This window comes from Mus caroli, unplaced genomic scaffold (genome assembly GCF_978045245.1).
Source record: "Mus caroli unplaced genomic scaffold, Mus_caroli_1 scaffold_13, whole genome shotgun sequence".
NCBI lineage: Eukaryota > Metazoa > Chordata > Mammalia > Rodentia > Muridae > Mus > Mus caroli.
In genome coordinates, this window is record NW_028227268.1 from 88,966,780 (window position 1) to 88,985,190 (window position 18,411).

Here is an 18,411-nt window from a genome sequence, read left to right on the forward strand (position 1 = left end):
ACTCCAGAGTAATGATTATGGCTTTGTCTGCATCTGTAGCAGTGGGGTGAAGTGAAGTAGGTGGCTCTAGACCTATTCTGAAAGCAATGCTAAGAGGATGTGCTGACAGACGAGTGTTGGGTGTGGGACAAAGCCAAATTCAAGGTTATCCGAGTTGAGTCCTTTTCCTTTTTGGGAGCCCATTCAAGGGGGGTGCTCTTCATTTTTGTATGGGGAAAAATACCAAGAGAAGCAGGAGTGTGGACCTTTGAGAGTTAGCTTTGGTGTGAAGAGCAGAGAGCTTGGATCAAAGCTAGAGTTCATGAGAGGCCTAGGATGAAGATACAAATGGAAAAGCCAGCATGTGATTACACAATATTCCTAATCTCTAGGGAAGTGCGCTCTGATGGAGAAAACAGTGTGCCATTCAGAAGTTTGAGTACATGGAGACAGCTAAGATGTCAAATGTGCTAAGAGTAGAGAATGTGCCCTCGAGAGTGAGAAAGTGGGCAGTGGTCTGTTACATAGGAGAATGGTCCAAGGTTCTAAGAAGTACAAAGTTCTGGGTTTTTTCAACCTGCATCCCTGGGTCTCATGTGTCCCAGGACCACTCTGAATGTGGCCTTGCACACCTATAGGGGACAGAAATCATGTGACAATGTCCAGAGGTTGGACAGGACATGCTCAAGTCTGCACCAGGAAAGCATAATTTTGACTTAGAAGAGCTGGGGACAGGCTTTAAAATGAAAACATGCCACTAAGCGCAAAGGAAGTAACCTGAATTGGGGGATAAGAATGAAAGCCTGGCATAAAAAGATCAGCCCAAAGCAAGCAAGGTATTGCATGTGAAGAGAAAACTGCACTTGCCCATGGCAGTGGAGAGCCATGGAGGTCAGGAATGGCCATGATTCGGGCTGTCCCTGAGAATGGCAGGACAGGAGAAGAAAGCTGTGGGAGCAGTCAGTGGGGGCTCACGGACAAAGACAAAAAGAACAAGGTGGTCAGAGAGACATGGAGGTTGCACCTCGGCAGCCAAGTTCCAAAACATGAAATGTGGGTGATATTTGGCTAGCACTGCGTCTCGGATAAAGAACTGGCAAGGCCGTGCTCAGAGAAAGTGCACGGGGTATGGGAGAACGATCACAGGAACATTGTCTATTATGGAGAAAAAAGCCGAGAAACCACAAAATGGCCCATCAATAAAAAACTGATTAAATAAACCGTGATACGGTCATAGAGTAGAATGCTCTTTGGTGATTAAAAAAGATGACGTGTAGCTGCACTCATTGGTGTGAAAGGAGTCCACGATTTATTATTGAGTAAAATTGGCAAGCTATGAAACCACATTTGTCGTGTAATACCATTTATCAAAATGACACCCTAAAAATGTCACTCGTATAGATGCTTCTAAGGAGACCTTTGAAGTGATGCTCACCCACATGTTGACGGGAGCCTTCTCCAGGAGAGAGGATCCCAGGGAATACTGGCTGTTGTTTGGGGGAAGGGATGCTCTTTCTTTATATCATTTCTGGATAGCATGCATTGTTCAGCCACCAATCACTAAGTGTCTAATCATTTGAATGTAAGACAATATAAATTCCTTAAAAAGTCAACTACATGGTTCCTGAATTCTAGCGAGGCAACCTCAGTCCCTACGTTGACCTTCGTTAGTCTCCACCTGAAGACCAGCCCACTCTGGGAGAATGTGAGGAGATTTTAGTCCATCAGGAAGAGAAAAGAGAAAGGATGCTCAGATAGTTCAGTGACCTTGTTTCCTCTTCTAGGGTCTTCCTGAGAGCCATCAACAAGTTTGCAGAAACCATGAACCAGAAGTTTCTGGAACACACAAGCTTTGAGTTCCAGGTAAGTGTGAAGCATTGGAGTTGTTCAGGGCTACCCTGGCACATTGGGCTGGTTCTTCATCCTCCACCATCACCACTACGGCAGAGGCCGTAGGTGTCTCTGAAGACATGCAGAAGGGAAGTGTGGAGAGGAAAGAAGACAATGTCTCATCTGACTGGGATATACACAACTTCCTAACTGTAGAATGGGTGGTGCTGCTGTTGCCTTTCAATAGTACTTTGTTCATGGGTTCCTAGGAGCAGCCAGTCACAGACACAAAAGTATAAAGCTTTCAAGTTTATCTCTGTGACTCCCCAATTTCTCCAAAAGTCATTTTGGTGTGTGTGCTCAGCCACGTTTTAGGGCCTCTGAGACATTAGGGCAGGGGTTGGGCTGTGTGATAAGAATGTCCCTGAGGTAAGTAGAGTAATGTCCTTGGCTGGACCCACAAAGAACATGTTCTTCAAAGCCTGATGGGAAAGTCTGTGTTACTGCCCATGGCTGCAGGAGTGAGAGAGAAGAAACCCTACGCCCCAGCCTGAGATGCCTCCTCCAGGAAAGTCCTCAACCCTTAGAGCTTCTGGTAACTGAGAGTAAGGGAATACTCACCTAGTACAGTACCTCAGGGTCATGCTATTCCTGCTCACCCATCTGAGACGCTGTGTTTCCATCAGCCTGGCCTCTTCAGCTCAGCAGCTTGGGTGGGCAAGGATGTCATTGCACCAGAGTGATAACAACTGTAAAATGCTAACTGCCCTCCCACCTCCGGAGACTTTGCCAGCCTAGGAGCATGCTGGGAAATCTTATCAGTCAGTTGCTGTTGGAATAGTTCCTCTTTACAGAGCCTGCCCTGCCTGGCTCCTCTTTGGAATTTGTTTAGTGACTCTGTAGTCACTGGTCACATCTAGGTCTCTTGATGTTTCTTTAGACATTATCTGTCGTTTGAAATCATCACTCTTATTCCTCCAATCCTGTCCATGTTTTCTTTCCTTCTGGTAAAATATGGTTACACAAGAGTAAAAAGCCTTGTGCTCATAGCCACTCTGTGCTTTGCCTGGTGGGGGAGGTGACACCTGAGCTGAGACCTGTGCCATGCACCTTCCTGGGAAGATGGGTTGAGCTCTCTTTGTTGGCTTTCAAGAATGACCCTCTTCTCTGAATGAGGTTCTTGGTCTTGCCTATGACCTTGCATTCAGCTCTGGGGACGGAAGTGACCAATGTTCATGATGACAAGAGTAACTGCCATAGTTTATATACCAGCTCATAAGAAGTCACTGTCACAGACATTCAGCTACCCTGCAAGTTTGATGCCACTGCTAGCTAGCTTCTTCTCTGAAGATGCAGGAGTGAGTAAGACCTGGAATCCATGAACAGAAAGCCTGACATCAACACCTTAATGCCTTTGGGGCTAGAAACTGTGCTGGCTGATGCTGCAGGTTTCCACATTGGACCATGACCACACTCCAGATTCAGAGTGTCACTATGGCCTTGGGTAAGGCTTTCTCTCCAGATGACATATCTTTCCCAGAGCAACGACACATGTCATGCTGGCCGTTTAAAACCAAGAGAAAGGTTTTTCATTTCCCATGCAGATAGTTGCTGTTTCCATTTGTTACAAGCCTGTTCAAAGAAATGGATATGTCCATGGTGTTTGAAGGGCAGCTTGAAACAACATACCTGGGGCCAGAGGGGCAGTGTGTGACCATCAAAGGCCAGCTGGTTTGTCATTTTCCCTGATGTCAGCAGTTCTAGCCTTCTGCTGTTCTGACTGTCACTCTCCTCCATGGTCTTAGGGAAGCTCTTTCCCAAGACAGGGTCAGCTCCAGTCCTCTAGGCCATTCTTTTCGGTTTCATAAAACGTTTCTGAAAGAAAAATTATATATGCAACATACCTAGGAAAGAGATGTGACATATATGCAAAGGTTAAATTTATGAATTGTGTGGTCTTAGGTAAAGTACTTCATTGTTCTGTGCTCGGTTTCTTCAATGTTGTATGCATATGCTGTTAGTGGCTGTTTCTTTAAGCAGCTATAAGGGTTGGGTGAATTGATTCATGTAGCTCACTTAGAATGGTCCTGGCAACAAAAGAACCATTTAATAAATGTTACCTGGTTAGCATCATTTTAATGATGGTGATGATGATAATGATGGTGGCGGTGGTAGTAACGGTGATGCTGCTGCTGCTGTTGGTGGTAATGATGGTAGTGGTAGTGGTGGTAATCATGCTAATGATCATAGTGATATTATAAGCACCAGGGCCAGGAACTCAGGTCAGTTCTTGACAGGCAAGCCAGCAGAGAAGCAGCTTTTTGATCCTCACAACATAGCCGGAGGCTGTCACGCCCACAGGCTTCTGTAAACTATGGAGACGAGCTAGGAACACAGAATCAAATAATTCTTTTCTAATGAGGCTTCCACAGATATTTAGTGAAAAGTACCCCAAAACTGGGTCATTTTTCAATCTTCTCTTTGTTTCCTCATCTTTTCCTCCCCCCTTCGAGAATGGATTTGTTCTTTGTACCCTGCCTGGAACACCCTCCTCTCCTTCTTGTGGGCTCATGTATTATGCATGTGATACCAGCAGGAGCAGCCTCTATCCTGGCTCCCTCTGTCCAGAGCAAGAGCAGGGGAAAGGAGATTAGCCCTAACCTCTCCTCTGAATGATGGCTTTGTGATTCAAAGGGCAAAAAGGCAGCAGCTCTATGGATGCCACTCTAGAGGAGCCAAGGCCTGGGCATTATAGAAATGGTGATTTCTGCCGGAAGCTAAGATCAGTGGTACTCTCTAGATGCTGGGACTCAATGCTCTAGGCTTCTTGTAAGGTCACATGGACCAGAAGAAGCTACGAATTCACCTTGGCAGGGTGAGAGTCCAGGCTAATTCACTTCACAGACTTGTACAATTCCACTCCTGAGCATAGACTCCAAAGGAAATTAGTGCCAAGGGGACATATGCATCCCCATGTTCACTGCCATGAGCACTTTGTGAGGAACATGGCACTACTCTCCATGTCCACCAATAGGGCAATGCGTAAAGGGAATGTCTTATATTCAGTGGAATACTATTCAGCCATAGAAGATAAAAGCCTACCTTTGGCCTTAGCTAAAATAGACCCTGAGAACATCATGTTAAGAGACATAAGCCAGACACAGAAAGACACGCACTTTGTGAGTTCATTCATATGTAGAATCTCTGAAAGCCAATTTTGTGGAAGCAGTAAGTAGAATAACAATTATGAGAGACCAAGGAGGGGGGGGTCAGATGGGAGATGCTGTTCAGCATCTACGAAGCTACAGCCATGAAAGAGGGATGCACCTGGTGTCCTTCACAGTAGAAAGCCTATGCACGCACAACAATGTATATCTTAAAGTGGCCAGAGGAGAGACTTTTGCCACAGAGAATTGATGAGTGTCTAGGTGGTGGATATTGGCCCAGGGATATACACGTATCTAAACTTCCCACTGGAACCTGTGACTTTATACCATGATGATGTGGCAATTCAATTCAAAGCCTTTTAAAGCAACAGAGCTCAAGAGTTAGATCAACTTGGCTCCCAAGGCCACATTAAGCAGTAGGACAAAGCAGCTTCATTCTCTGTGGTCCTCGGTTTTTTAGTCTAAATGTGGATAGAAATACAAATTTTGTCCCTTCTCAGAAGGATGTGATTTTTAAGTTACTTTTTCAATTATGTGTCTATACGTGTCGGTGTAGGTGTGTGTGTGTGTGTGTGTGTGTGTGTGTGTTACTGACAGAAAACAGAAAATTCCATCAGACCCACTGGAGCTGCAGTTATAGCCACTTATGTGTCCTGTGGATGCTGGGAGCTGAACCCAGATCCTCTGCAAGAGCAGCCCATGTCCTTAACAACTGAGACATCATCCCAGCTTTCTGGGGTTGGGGGGGGGCGGTTCATAGGAATACACGTGAAGTGTGGCCCTTCATTGTGAACTCATTCCACAAATACTGCTGCGACACAGCTAGGTCAGACTTGCAGTTGCACATCATATAGATCAAGGTGATCAAGAAAACGAAGTCTTTGCCTCTATGGCCTTTACATTTAGAAATGAAGATAGAAGGTAAATTCCGTAGTTTAAATGTGTCACAAGTGCTGGGGATCGTGTGTAATGAGGACGGATGCCAGCAGATCTGCTTCAGTGTGCAGTACTGGGTTAGGCTTCTGTAGGAATTGATGGCTAAACCTGTATTGCAAGAGTCCATGGGAGTTTTCTGGGCAGGATTTCCTCATTTAGTCCTTATAACTACACCCTTTGGGGCCCATTATCCTCATTTTCCAGGTGAAGGAGCCGAGACTCAGACAGGTAGGCTAGCATGCTCCTGACAGACAGTGGAAATGGTAATTAGATTGTAACCCTGAAAAGCATCCTGACAGCATCCACAATTTAAAAAAAAGAAGCAGCAGCAGAAGAAGAAGAGCCAACCAACCCACCAAACAAACAAACAAACAGCAAATGGCTGTACCTGTCTGCATCCTGTGGCTCTGTGGTTCTAGCCCTAGGAATGTACACCATAGATAAAGGTTCTTGTGAAGAAAGTGGTCAAGGGAGGGATGAAAACAGTAAGTAGGGATGAAGAAAGAGAAGTAGGACCAAACTATATGTCTATAAATAGGTTAAGTGTCTGGAATATGTCTATAAATGGGTACGGCTGAGGTAACCCTGACATCAGAATACTGTGTGGCAATAAAAGAGAGCAAAGCGGAACTGAGTTGCTCTTGGGGAGACACAATATAGATGGGTAAAGAGAAAAGCAGAGAACAGCACACTGGCTTTGTTGTTGTTGTTGTTGTTGTTGAAGATGCTTTTATATTATTAATCAATTTATTCACTTTACATCCTGATAACAATCCCCCCAAATAGCCTCTTCCCTTCTTCCTCCCCTTCTTCTCTGAGAAAGGGGAGCCCACCCTGGGTACAACTCTAGGCCTATGGAAGCTTTGGCTTTAAGCAGTTGTGACCTTGGCAGTGGTGCCTATCTATAGGCTGTGATGGACCAGCTTGAGTAGAACCTGACTGACTCCATGGCAGGGTGGTCCCTCTTACTGCCTGGTCTGTCCTTTTGCAAGTCAGGCCTGTGGCATCTTAAAACACTTTCCCTTGAGCTTCCAAGTTGCCAGACTGTGTTTTGCTACAAAAGGAGCTACTTAAATGTTGTTAAGAAAGGAGTAAGACCGGCAAGCTCTTACCATGGTTTGTGCCCTTGTGAGCACGGTGCCTCATGTTGCCTTTACTGCAGTCCTCTGCAGTGTGTGTCTGGTCACCCCAACTTTGCAGATGAGTTTGCTGAGGTGCACAGCCACTGTGGACCTTCATCTTTCTGGTCTGTGACCCATATCAATACTGTCGTCACCTGCTCATCCTTTTGAGTGTATGCACGTGTTGAATGATGACTCTGCTCTGTATCACCACAGCTGGGGGAGTGGATTCCGCCCCTGGCTTTCACACTCAGCAGCAGAGAACAAACTGGTAGAGGGAATGTTCCAGCCCTACACCCTCACTCTGAGTAGTTTTGGGCACACCAGTCTCTAGGTCTCATGTCCCAACCCAGAAGGTGCGATTCTACATATCTGGGCAAGCCAGAGAATTGGTACTTGTAGAACATTCCCAAGGGATGATCCTGATGGTTCTAGAACCAGGCATTAAGGCCTTCGTACAGAGGGGAAAGCAAGTGCAAAGCTTTAAAACAGAATGGATTGTGGGCTGGCTCCTGCCAAGGTGTCAGGTGGATCAGGGAGGGTACCCTGTGAAGTTCTGACTTCCTGAGCAGCCTTATCTTTCACACACCTATACTTTCAGGACAGTAACCTGCTCATCAGAGATCCCAGCTGGGCTAAGTCATTTGTCTTTTCACAAAGCAAAACAACAGAAGTGCCACAGCCACAAGAATCTAGCTCTAAAATTCTCCTTGACCAATCCCGTGGTTAGAGAGGGGAGGCACTGCCAGGGCCTAGAGAAATCCATCCATTGTTCCGGCTTTGGCCAGGATGTTAATTTCGGAGTCCGTGCCAGTTAGAAAATTGCAGAGCACACAATTAAACTGGTCTCGCCTCTGACTTTTGCCGTCTTTATAAATTATTCCTGTTAGCCGGCATTTAATGCGCCTCCGCTCTTTCAGACCCTCTTCATGACTGTTCTCTTCTTTTTTTTTTTTTCCAGCTGTGGAACAACTATTTTCATCTGGCAGTTGCCTTTATCACTCAGGACTCTCTGCAGCTGGAGCAGTTCACACACGCTAAGTACAACAAAATCCTGAATAAGTAGGTTGCATTCTTGGATTGTCTGAGAGCAGGGAGCTTCATGAAACACTCTGGAATAGGGTTAAAAGCTGCCATTTTTGTTCCTTGCAGGTACGGGGACATGAGACGGCTCATAGGATTCTCCATCCGTGATATGTGGTACAAGCTTGGTGAGTAGAGTCCTATGCCCAGAAAGGTGCATCTTCATGTGTCCAAGCCCTCCTAAGACCAGACCTCATGCTGTCTTTCCCAGCATATGTCAGTCTGTGCCTGTGTGATGACCCAAAGGCCTATGAAGTGAAGCAGGAATTTATGAGAGAGAGAAGGAGGCAGGGCTGGTGTGAGAATTGTTGTCATGCATCCCAGGAATGCTTGCTGCTGATTGGTGGTAGCTATTGTACATCCTGCTCCTTGGGTGATGTGATCCATAAAATACTTTCAAACCTCACAGGGTGGGAGAACGGATTCTCCAGGAAATGAGTCCAGCAGCTGCCCCTGTTACAGTGAGCTGCAGGGATGGCTTGTGGTTATTGTTGAAGGGAGGGGTGGAAGCAGAGGGACCTTATTGACCATTTTGTATGAGGTCTGACTAAAGAGATACTATTCAAACTTCATATCCCATCCTTTAGGACCACCCCTGCTTTCTCTTATTGATCAGGAAATCCAAAGGGGGAGCTGTTTGTCTGAGCTCAAACAGTTGGACTCTCGGGATGTAATTTTCATTCCAGGAGAACAGAAGCCAGTAATCCTGTTTATAGACCAAATTTGGGGTGAAAGATGGATGGGTGCGTGAACTGATGTCCACGAAGAATGAAAACTTCCATCTCTGACATTTGGCTTTCTCTTGATTCCCTGGTATACGATTGCCCTGCCCAAGCTTTAGCTGCTGGCCTTCTTTTGTAGAGGCATTTATAAGGGGAGGGGGGTGCCTCTCTTGGGTTTAACCTTGATGAACATCTCAGGCTTTGCTTCCTACTTCCCCAGAACCTTTCATATCTGCTGTTCCCTGTCAGATTTTCTGGATAACGTTTAGAGTAAGGTCTGATCTCTGGTAGGAGAATGTACAGTACGATGTGTCGATTGCCCAATCTGATTCATGTGGTTATTGGTGACAGCCCACTCCAGCTAAGACTACATACTTGATGAATGGAGGTGTGGTGTCACAAGTTGGATCACAAAGTCTAAAACAGAGTAAAGGGCCTAGGCCCAAAACAGACTGTCACAGCCCTGCCCAGAGCCTTGCTCAGTCGTGTACAAGCAAGCCTCAAGCAAGAGAATTTAACATCCCCTGCCCTAAGTAAAAGAAATAACACCTCTCACAAGGTGCCTATGAGGGTTACTAGAGTGAAGACTGGGGTAGGTATAGCTATGGAGGTCTACACATGCATGTGGTAATTGTTACTCCAATTCCTGCTCTGGCCCAACAAGATGGAACCTAATTGTGTTGTAGTGTACTGTACACCTTTGCCATCAAAGTTCACTTCAGTGTATACTAGTAAGGCCCCCAAAGTGGGCTCCAAGCAATAATCCTAAACAGTAAAGTAAGGAGAGCTATATAACCCATAATATATAACAGTGTGGGTACTGTCAACATTTGGAATAGGATAGATAACCTTTGGTTTTCCTAGGTACTTCCACAGGACCACACTGGAGAACTGGGGCATCTCCCTGGGCTCTATTCCCTAAGAGACTGGTGATGCTCTCCCCAGCTGTAACTCCTAAAACCTTGTCAGATATTATGACATCTGACAGGCCTATCTTCTTGTTGTGTGTTTTGTCTGGCTACTTTGGATAAGGAAAGGGCCATCAGAAGTAAGAAATACAGTGTTTCTCTTGCCATTTGTGTTAGTTGGCTTTTCATAACTATGACCAAAATAGCCAAGGGAACAACATGGAAAATTCCTCTACTTGGCTCATGGTTTCAGAGGCTTCAGTCCACCAGCCTCAGCGCTGTGAATTTGGAGCTGTTGTGAGATGGAACATCATGAGGTTCACCTCATGATGGAAAATAATTGAGTTGAGAGTGGCAAAATATAGGCCCACCCCAATACAGCTACAGACCCACTTCTCCCAGCCAGACCCTGCCTCTTGAAGTCTCCATTTCTTCCAGAAAAAAAATAGTCGACACCAGCTAGAAACCAAGACTTTAATTGTGGAGCCTGTGGGGGACATTGGGTGTTCAAATCCTAACATTATTATTTTGCAATAAGGCAGAGAGAGAGAGAGAGAGAGAGAGAGAGAGAGAGAGAGAGAGAGAGAGAGAGAATGCCAGTGTTGCCAGTGTAGACACATGCAAGAGCACAGTGCTGCGGGTCTGCTCCAGTACAGAGCACCAGTCAGTGGCTGCAGCTTTTCAGCTGCTTGCTATCTGGCTGGAATATAAGCCCATCACTACCATATCTTCCAAGGGTTTCAAAAGGAACCAAAAAATTAGATCCTGCAAGGCATTTTCCAGTGTATGAATATCAATGATGATTAATTGAATGTTTTCAAAATATTCCATGTTCTCAGCGATAGAACGGCTTTCTGGCTTGCACCCTTGATTTCTACCAACAGAGACTAGCTGAGGCTGCGGTGGGCCTCTGTTCCCTGCTCCACAGCCCAGGCTCTGCCAGAATCGCAGAACGAGGAGCTTTGCTTCGTTTGTCCCAAATGGTTCCACACGGCCTGCTCTCCTCTGAACATCCTTCACTGCATTGTTTTGCACACAGAAGATTTTATTTAGATATAGATTATGTTTTGGCAGGGAGTCTTGTACTCCCAATTATGCTGATGAATGAAAAGCTGTTACCAAATATTCCACCTGCTTAGAATCACAGACTGTCAGAGCTGGAAGGGCCCTTCAGAGAACATATTGCCCAGCATTTTTCAAGCATTTATTTTTAGCTGAGGGCCAATAAAAAGAGCTCTTGCTCGATAAGTAAATGGGATAAAAGTAAAAATATTATAATTAAGGTGATCGTGGGGCAGAAAGGCCACTATAAATGGCTTTCTGATGCCCCAAAAGACCCCTGAGGATAATTGGAAAGTGGATTTATATGCTCCAGCCCTTATTTTACCAGTGAGGAAGCCGAGGCTCAGAGAGGAAAAAGAACTCACACTTAGCCATTTAGTGGGTTAGAGGTGGAAACCAAACAAACATGCTGGCAGGAGTGCTTGCTCAGAGACATCAGAGCCTCTGCTGCTCAAAATGCCTGCAGAATGAATTAGCACAATTAAAAGACCTATCATCTGGAGGCTGCAAGAAAAGAGCCATTGATTGCGACTGCCCTTGGAGATGCTGTTTGCTGAGATAGCAAGGAGTTTCTGAAGAACAATTGTAAGAACAGAGAGGCCCAAGCCACCCTATGTGTCAAAGGGGGCTAGGTGTGGCCTCTGGCATTGTCATCTTAGGCTGTATTCCCACAGCACTCTGCTAAAGATCTTGTCCCAGAGAATGCCACTGCATTGGCCTTCCTTAGGTCCCCTTGTTCAGACAAATGATGTCTGCTGAAGGAAACAAAAATCAAAGGAAGTTTTGACAGAAGAACCACCCTTTGCCTCCTTGTCAGGCTTCAGGGGAAGAAGAAAGTACATCAGTCGAAAGGGGTTTTCTTGGTATGTACGTGTGTGCATGTACACACACACACACACACTCACACACACACACATACACACACAGCAGGCTTTCCTTCATTAGTGACATGGCTGCCTTCTTCCATGTCTCATTCAGGATTAGGAGCTGAAATCTGAGGCAGGGAGGACGAATGGCTGTCTCATTGACATCCTACCCTGTTGCTCTGTGGGATTCTGGTGTTAGCACACTAATGAGATTAGCTTGATAATCCACACCAGGCCCAAGCTCTGAGTTCATTAGGGACTGGTGTACTGAGACCACTACACAGCTAATGATGGGCTTTAAAGGGCGGCTCACTGAATAGCTGAGCTCTCTGGAGCAGCCTTCGCTGATTGCCCATACAGTAGCTATCCTCCTTTTCTTCCCAGCTGAGTGGATGCTGATAATGTTCTTGTTTGTTTCTTTTCCTTTCCTTTCTTTTCTTTTTTTTTCAGCATTGCAATTTGCTCAGCTAACAATGTCTTGGAGTAGGTGGCGGCCATGTGACCCACATCCATCCCATGAAAATATCTGCAGAGATATACTTGTATGTCTTCAGCAAAGTATTTCTTCAAAGAGCGAAGGGGAATGGAGGAAAGGGGAGGGGCTAGAAGTAGGCTCAAGAGCATAGTGCTTCATTATTCTGTCCCTCTTTCTTTCTGGAAGATGGTATGATGGCTGGAGAGGCAGTAACTGTCTTGATGCCTTAGGGACAGCCCCAGGCATGGAGATGGTTCTAAGATCCATCCTCTGTGATTCACAACTCCAAGCTGACCATCTTCTGAGGTTTTCTTAAGGAGGAAAAATGAGGGCTTTGGGTTAGCGTAGGTAGCCAGATTTCCATTTCACCCCTAACTCATAAATCAACTAATTTGGCTCTCTGGTTTTATAGGTCAGGAGAAGCAGAAAGAGAACACCCAGGGTCAACAACAAATGGTTCCTTGAGCAGCAGTTAGAAGAATTTGTCTTTAGATTCCAACTCTGATGTTCGTATGAATAATTTTTTTTCCCAAAGAGTTACGATTTCAAATGATGTGAAAGAGCCAACTAACTATGTTTTTCAGAGTCTACAGATAATGAGTAAATCATCATGCATGTTAGTATTTGAAATTGTGCTTTAATGCCAGCAGCAATCATGAGGCCCAGCATCAGGATCTTCTTCTCATTAGGACTATCCGCAGCATCCATGTGATTATAGAGAGCTAATTGTAGAGCTCAGCTCAGGCTTGAAGGTTATTTAACATTCATTCTCCTGGGTGTATGTGTGTGCATGGTCGAGTCTATGCTGGTCTGGGAGAGGAGCCCTGTGGTGGGAGTTCTTGGTGAGGAAGACTACACATTGTTAGGAGCCCAGCCGTTTACCGGCTTCTGCAATTTTGTGTTTTGGAGTCCTGGACTAACGCCAATGGTATAGCATTCTAACACTGGCTTTCTGCTTGGCATCTGGTAATGCTTGTTTTATTAAGTGACTCTGTATTTAATCTTTCCATGTTCCCTTGGTTTAATGTCCAGATTATGTGTAAACAGTCACCATGGGAAAGAAAGACAATGGCATCTTGGCCACATGTGTAGGATGGCCACTCCCAGCAAGTGCATGAGAACAACCGGGCTGTTTCTCTTTATACATCTCCCGAGAAGCCAAGCATTGTGCTAAGCTCCAGAAAATAATAGGAAGGTTTAAGGGAACTAAAGCACAATTCGTACTCTATAAGGAAAAAACCACTAACTAGGTGGGGACATTTGGAAGATCGCTGTTTAAAGTGAGTGATATGGCACAGAAACCATGAGTGCACTGTAGTTGTCTTCAGACATACCAGAAGGCATTGGAAGATTCATTGACAGATGGCTGTGAGCCACCATTTGTTGCTGGGAATTGAACTTATGACCTCTGAGAGAAGAGCAATCAGTGCTCTTAACCACTGAGCCAACTCTCCAACCCAGAAACGGCTCTTAAAACACATCAGAGAGTAAGTAGTCCACATCAGAGTTGAAGCAAAGATTGCAGCAAGGTGAGTGTTCCAGGAAAGCAGCCTGAGCAAACACACTTCTTAGACAAGCTGGGATGATAGACTTCCCAGAAGAAACATGGAATGGGGTTAGAGAGCACATCCATACATACATCTGTACGAGTAATAGAAAATATTGAGCACAGTTGTGGGAAGACTAACTAACAGAAGCAGTGACCATGATACCTTAAATGGCAAAGCATATACATGTGAGCAAATTAAGGATGCTTGTGGTGAGAGTACCCTGGATTATGCAGATGTGCCTAATATAATCATAAGGTCCTCAGCTGTGAAGATCGAGGCAGGAGAGTGAGAACCAGAGATATCTGAGGAAGATCCAGAGCTGCTATAAGGATGAAGGTGGGAGGCCATTAACCAAGGAATGGAAGGAGGCTGTAAGGGCTTGAAGGGGGCAGGAAAGTAGAGTCTTCCTTGGACTTCTGAGCTCATTCGCGTATGTTCGTACATCGGCCTTTTAGTACAGTGAAACCCATTTTAGACTTCTGATCTCCAGGAGGATGAGGTAATTAATGTGTTTGAAGTTATCAGTTGGAGGTGACTGATGACATCAATAGCAGGAATCCAGTCTAAGCTAGTGATGAGGTTAAAACTGAAAACAGGCCAGCGACAGAAACCCGGTATCACTGACGCACCCATAGTACTGAGGAGTTTACCATTGGTCTCTTGATTGCATCTCTTTAATTAATGTCTGCAAAGGTGCAATAACTATAGAATAGAAACTTGAGGCACACAGAGTGTCTACAAGGACCCTGTAAAGTACATTAGTCATGGTCCACCCTAAAAGAAAGAGCCAAAAGCTCTTCCTTCTATAAACCTGTCCTATTGAAACAGAATATGGGTCATGTATCTTGTTTTAAACGCTGTAGTATCTACATTAACAGATTGTTTACAAGGCCTGGACATGGTGGTTCTTGTGTATAATGCCAGTACTTAGGAGGTGGAGACAGGAGGATCGGGAAATTGAACTTAATCTTCAACTACATCGGGAGTTCATGGCCAGCATGGCCTATAGGAGACCCTGCTCTAAATGACAAAGAAAGGGAAAAAATTAAAATGAGCAATTAATTAGTTTTAACTCCACAAATGTACATTATAATAGGGTTATATACCAATAAACTCATCATAAGTTAAAAACATTGTAGGTGGAAAATACATTCCAACCCCCTCACCCAGCTTAATAGCCCCCCACATTGGAGTGTTGGCTGCTTTTCTCCTAGTGGTGAGGCTGCTGGGAGCTCTCTGCATCAGCCTGACATCAAGAGAGAAGCCTGGATGGCATAAAAAAAAAGGATCCATCTTCAGAAATCAAAATACAGAGCTGGGATTGGAGCTCAGGGCTAGAGTGCTTGCCTGACTTCTACAGGGCCCCAGATTTGATTCCAGCACTGAGAAGAAATAATACATTTCTTTTTATCAGTAAATAAATATTTATAAATAAATACAAATAAAAGTCAAGATAATTTTCATAAAGTACATTTTTTGTACCAGTGTATAGCTGAATATCCTAAACGTAATCTTTTTCAAACTAGGAATGGTCTCTATTGAACTTCACATTCCAGAGTCTTTGTAGACCAGGCTGGCCTCAAACTCAGAAATCTGCCTGCCTCTGCCTCCTGAGTGCTGGGATTAAAGGCATGCACCACTATGACCAGCTCAGCATAAAACATTCTTAAGATTTAAAAAGAAAAATGTATTCTTGTGTAGACTTTTGTATGCTTAGAGTACACTTACCTCTGGGTAGCCGTACCTCAAGTGTTCAAAAGACACATGGCTCACAGCATTTAGATATAACCGTAGGGCTCTAAAGATTGCCTAAGAGTTTACTCTCAGGGGGACATGTGGAAAGGGACTCAGAGTGGGGAGTGAGGCTGCTACCATGTGTGAAAGACCAAGAGAGAAGAGGCAGGGTCCACTGGGAGGCAGAAGACAGGCTATGGAGGGAAGGCAGGTGCTAGGGGTAGATTGGGCATAAAGAGGCCTCCAGTCAAATTTGCACACATCTGTGGGGGAGGACTAGACTGCATTCAGTGGGCTTAAGAACAGTATGGAAGATTGTGAGCGTGATAGCAGTGGAGGAAAATTTACCCCAATCCTCTCCCTGGTTAATTCTTTGCAATAAAAGTGAAGTAAAGTTTAAATTAAAAAGTTGAACACTCTGTAAGTTTCCATGAAAAAGCTCACTGGCTTTCACATCGTGGAATGTTAGTTTTTCATCTGCTCTTCTTCCTAGAACCCAGTGTAGTGCTGAGCCCTCTCCACACACCATCTTCCCTCAGGCACCAGACACTGAAAAGTCCCACGTTTCCATTCTCCCTTTCAATCTTCTATCATGTACAATGGGATTCTGTAGGTAAGGGGGTGTTGAGTGGTGTGCTCAGTGCCACAAAGCCATGGAGTAGAGTGCTGAGACCTGGCCAAGGGCATTAGCCCCAGAGACTCCATAGGCCTGAGAAGCAGGACCAGGCATCTTCCAGTGCTGTGGGATGCTTTTCCAAGCTGAAGGTGAAAAGATATATGCTTCTCCCTTTGAACAGAGTGAGGCTTTCTTTGCTGGTAAGTCCCCAGGAGGTCTAGCAGACTCTGGCATCCAAAAAAGTCATAACCTGCCCTACTGCTGTACATGTTGGGGACTGTGACAGCATGTAGTGAACCTTATAGTTCCACCCACTTCTGTCCTGTATCAGCCTCCTGAGATCAGCTTCCTTCTCAGACAGATCCCCACAGATTCCCTATCATCCTTTTCTTGCTCATTCTCCTAGTGACCTCAGATTCTCAGTGTTCAATTGAGTGCGTGCCCTGGGGCAGGACACACAGGACTCCTTTGCATCCATACCTAGACTTTTCCTGAACTCTCAATACCAACAGGCCCCGCCCGGCACTCCTAACTGACATTAGCTAGCCGGCTGACATTTTAAACGCCTTTCCTAATTGCTGTCTCTACCCAGTGATATCCAGCATCTATTATATAAAAAGAACCCTCAAACCAATACCTGTCCTCATTTTCCTCCCCTCATACAGCAAGCAGCAGGTGTTTCTTGAACGAGAATTCTTTTTTTTTTTCAGAATGAGTTTCTATTCAATTAGCTACAAATGCATTCTCTCTGTGAGTTTGTGTGTCTATGTATATAAAGATATACAAATCCATGCACTCAGTTATTTAAATGAAAATTTTCAACGCACTATTTTTTTTTAAATAAAGGAATAAAAATTTCTTTTTGGATCAGTGTAAGTGCCATTGTAATCATGGTGTATTTAAAGATCAACATTTCCCTTTCTCCTCTTTCTCCTGTCTCCCAAATATCTCAACAGACTACAGAGAAAACAGGTCAAAAGTATCTAAAAATCCCCAGTCCACAGCGTGCCCGTCCTTTATTTTAAAACATTTTAAATATATCCCTATCGCACTGGTGCCCGCTGGTCTTCTACAGGCCTTTGTTGCATAAGCAACATCCGCACTCACAGAGGTGGCTTATCTGACACTTCTAATTTACCCTCTGCCTATTACTGCACTCAAGTTTGAATTTAAAAACCCTCCTGTTGTTTGAAAAAGATCTTGAAGGACGAAGTCAGAAACTTAGGTTAACAAGTCCTAGAGACCAGGTGAACTAGGTAAGAGCATGTTCCTTTTGTCTGTTTGGGTCAAAATGGGGGACTGAGGCTCAAGTCTAATCCAAATGCCTTCTGTGATGGGGCCGATGGCTCAGGAAAGCACGCCTATGCTGCTCAGCTGTGCCTGACTTCCTCATCTACTTCTCTCAACTGCAGGCTTTACTCAGGCTAGGCTTCTTTGCCCTGGGTTTGGGGAAATCCTCTGACGTTAAAGCCTCGTAATGACCTTTCCTCTCAGCTTCTTTTTCTGCTTTAATCGAAAGGAGCCATGCCTGGCTGCACACTGTGCCACTTGAGTTTCTGTGACCCTGGGACCCCTCTGCCCCATGTTCAGCCTAACAGTGGGGGAAACCAGATGGGCTCCTGGGCTGTAGAGCACAAGGGAAAAAGAAGGGCCACTACTGATGGCACATCCGTGGTGTCAGCTTTGAGGGTGGCAGTGCTGCGATTTGGCCCTAACTCCATGGGGACTCTGCAGTCCTAAGTACTGTTCTCTCTTCTTCGCCTCTGTGACTGATCCCAGTGCTCTGGAGCACACACTGAGCTCGGGTCAACAGGCTGCTTGCTGTGGTTCATTTTGAGAGAACAGCATGGTGGCAGTAGTTAATGCTCTGTGACGTGTGTCACGGGCCATTCGGTGACCTGGCAGCTTGCTAAATAATGGCTCTTTTATGAGAAAGAAAAAGAAAGAGGTAAGGAGGGAGGGAGCAAGGGAGGAAAGGAGGGAAGCAGGCAGAGAAGGAGGGAGGATATAAATGTGTACACACCCGTGGAGGTCTGGGAGCTACCTTGGATGCTGGTGCCTGCTCTCTACCTTGCTTGACATGGATCTCTTTGTCATTTTTTCCTATTGCTTACTAACTGCGCTGTCACCTTCTGGGATTCTCCTGTTTTGTCCTCCCATCTTCCCATAGGATCACTTGTGCTATGTGTTCCTGGGTTCTGTGGAGTCAAACTCAGGTTCTCGTGCTTCAGCAAGAAATCCCATATCATGATTCCTTTCTTCTTAAAAATGTCTCCCTGGCACAAATACTATGATTACCTTAAGTTGTAGGAGAGGGGAGGGCGTTAAGCCTCCGCTCCCCCAGAGGAGAGACCGACTCGCT

At 45.2% G+C, this 18,411-nt stretch overlaps 1 protein-coding gene across 1 annotated transcript in view; it reads left to right on the forward strand.

Moving 5' to 3' along the window:
- Positions 1 to 18,411, forward strand: part of Dock2 (dedicator of cytokinesis 2) — a 444,551-nt gene that overhangs the window by 368,142 nt on the left and 57,998 nt on the right. Inside the window, exons 30-32 of the mRNA XM_021175778.3 lie at positions 1,764 to 1,842; positions 7,995 to 8,095; positions 8,186 to 8,244. Coding sequence (XP_021031437.1) covers positions 1,764 to 1,842; positions 7,995 to 8,095; positions 8,186 to 8,244 — 239 coding nt within the window. The remainder of the gene's footprint in view (positions 1 to 1,763; positions 1,843 to 7,994; positions 8,096 to 8,185; positions 8,245 to 18,411) is intronic.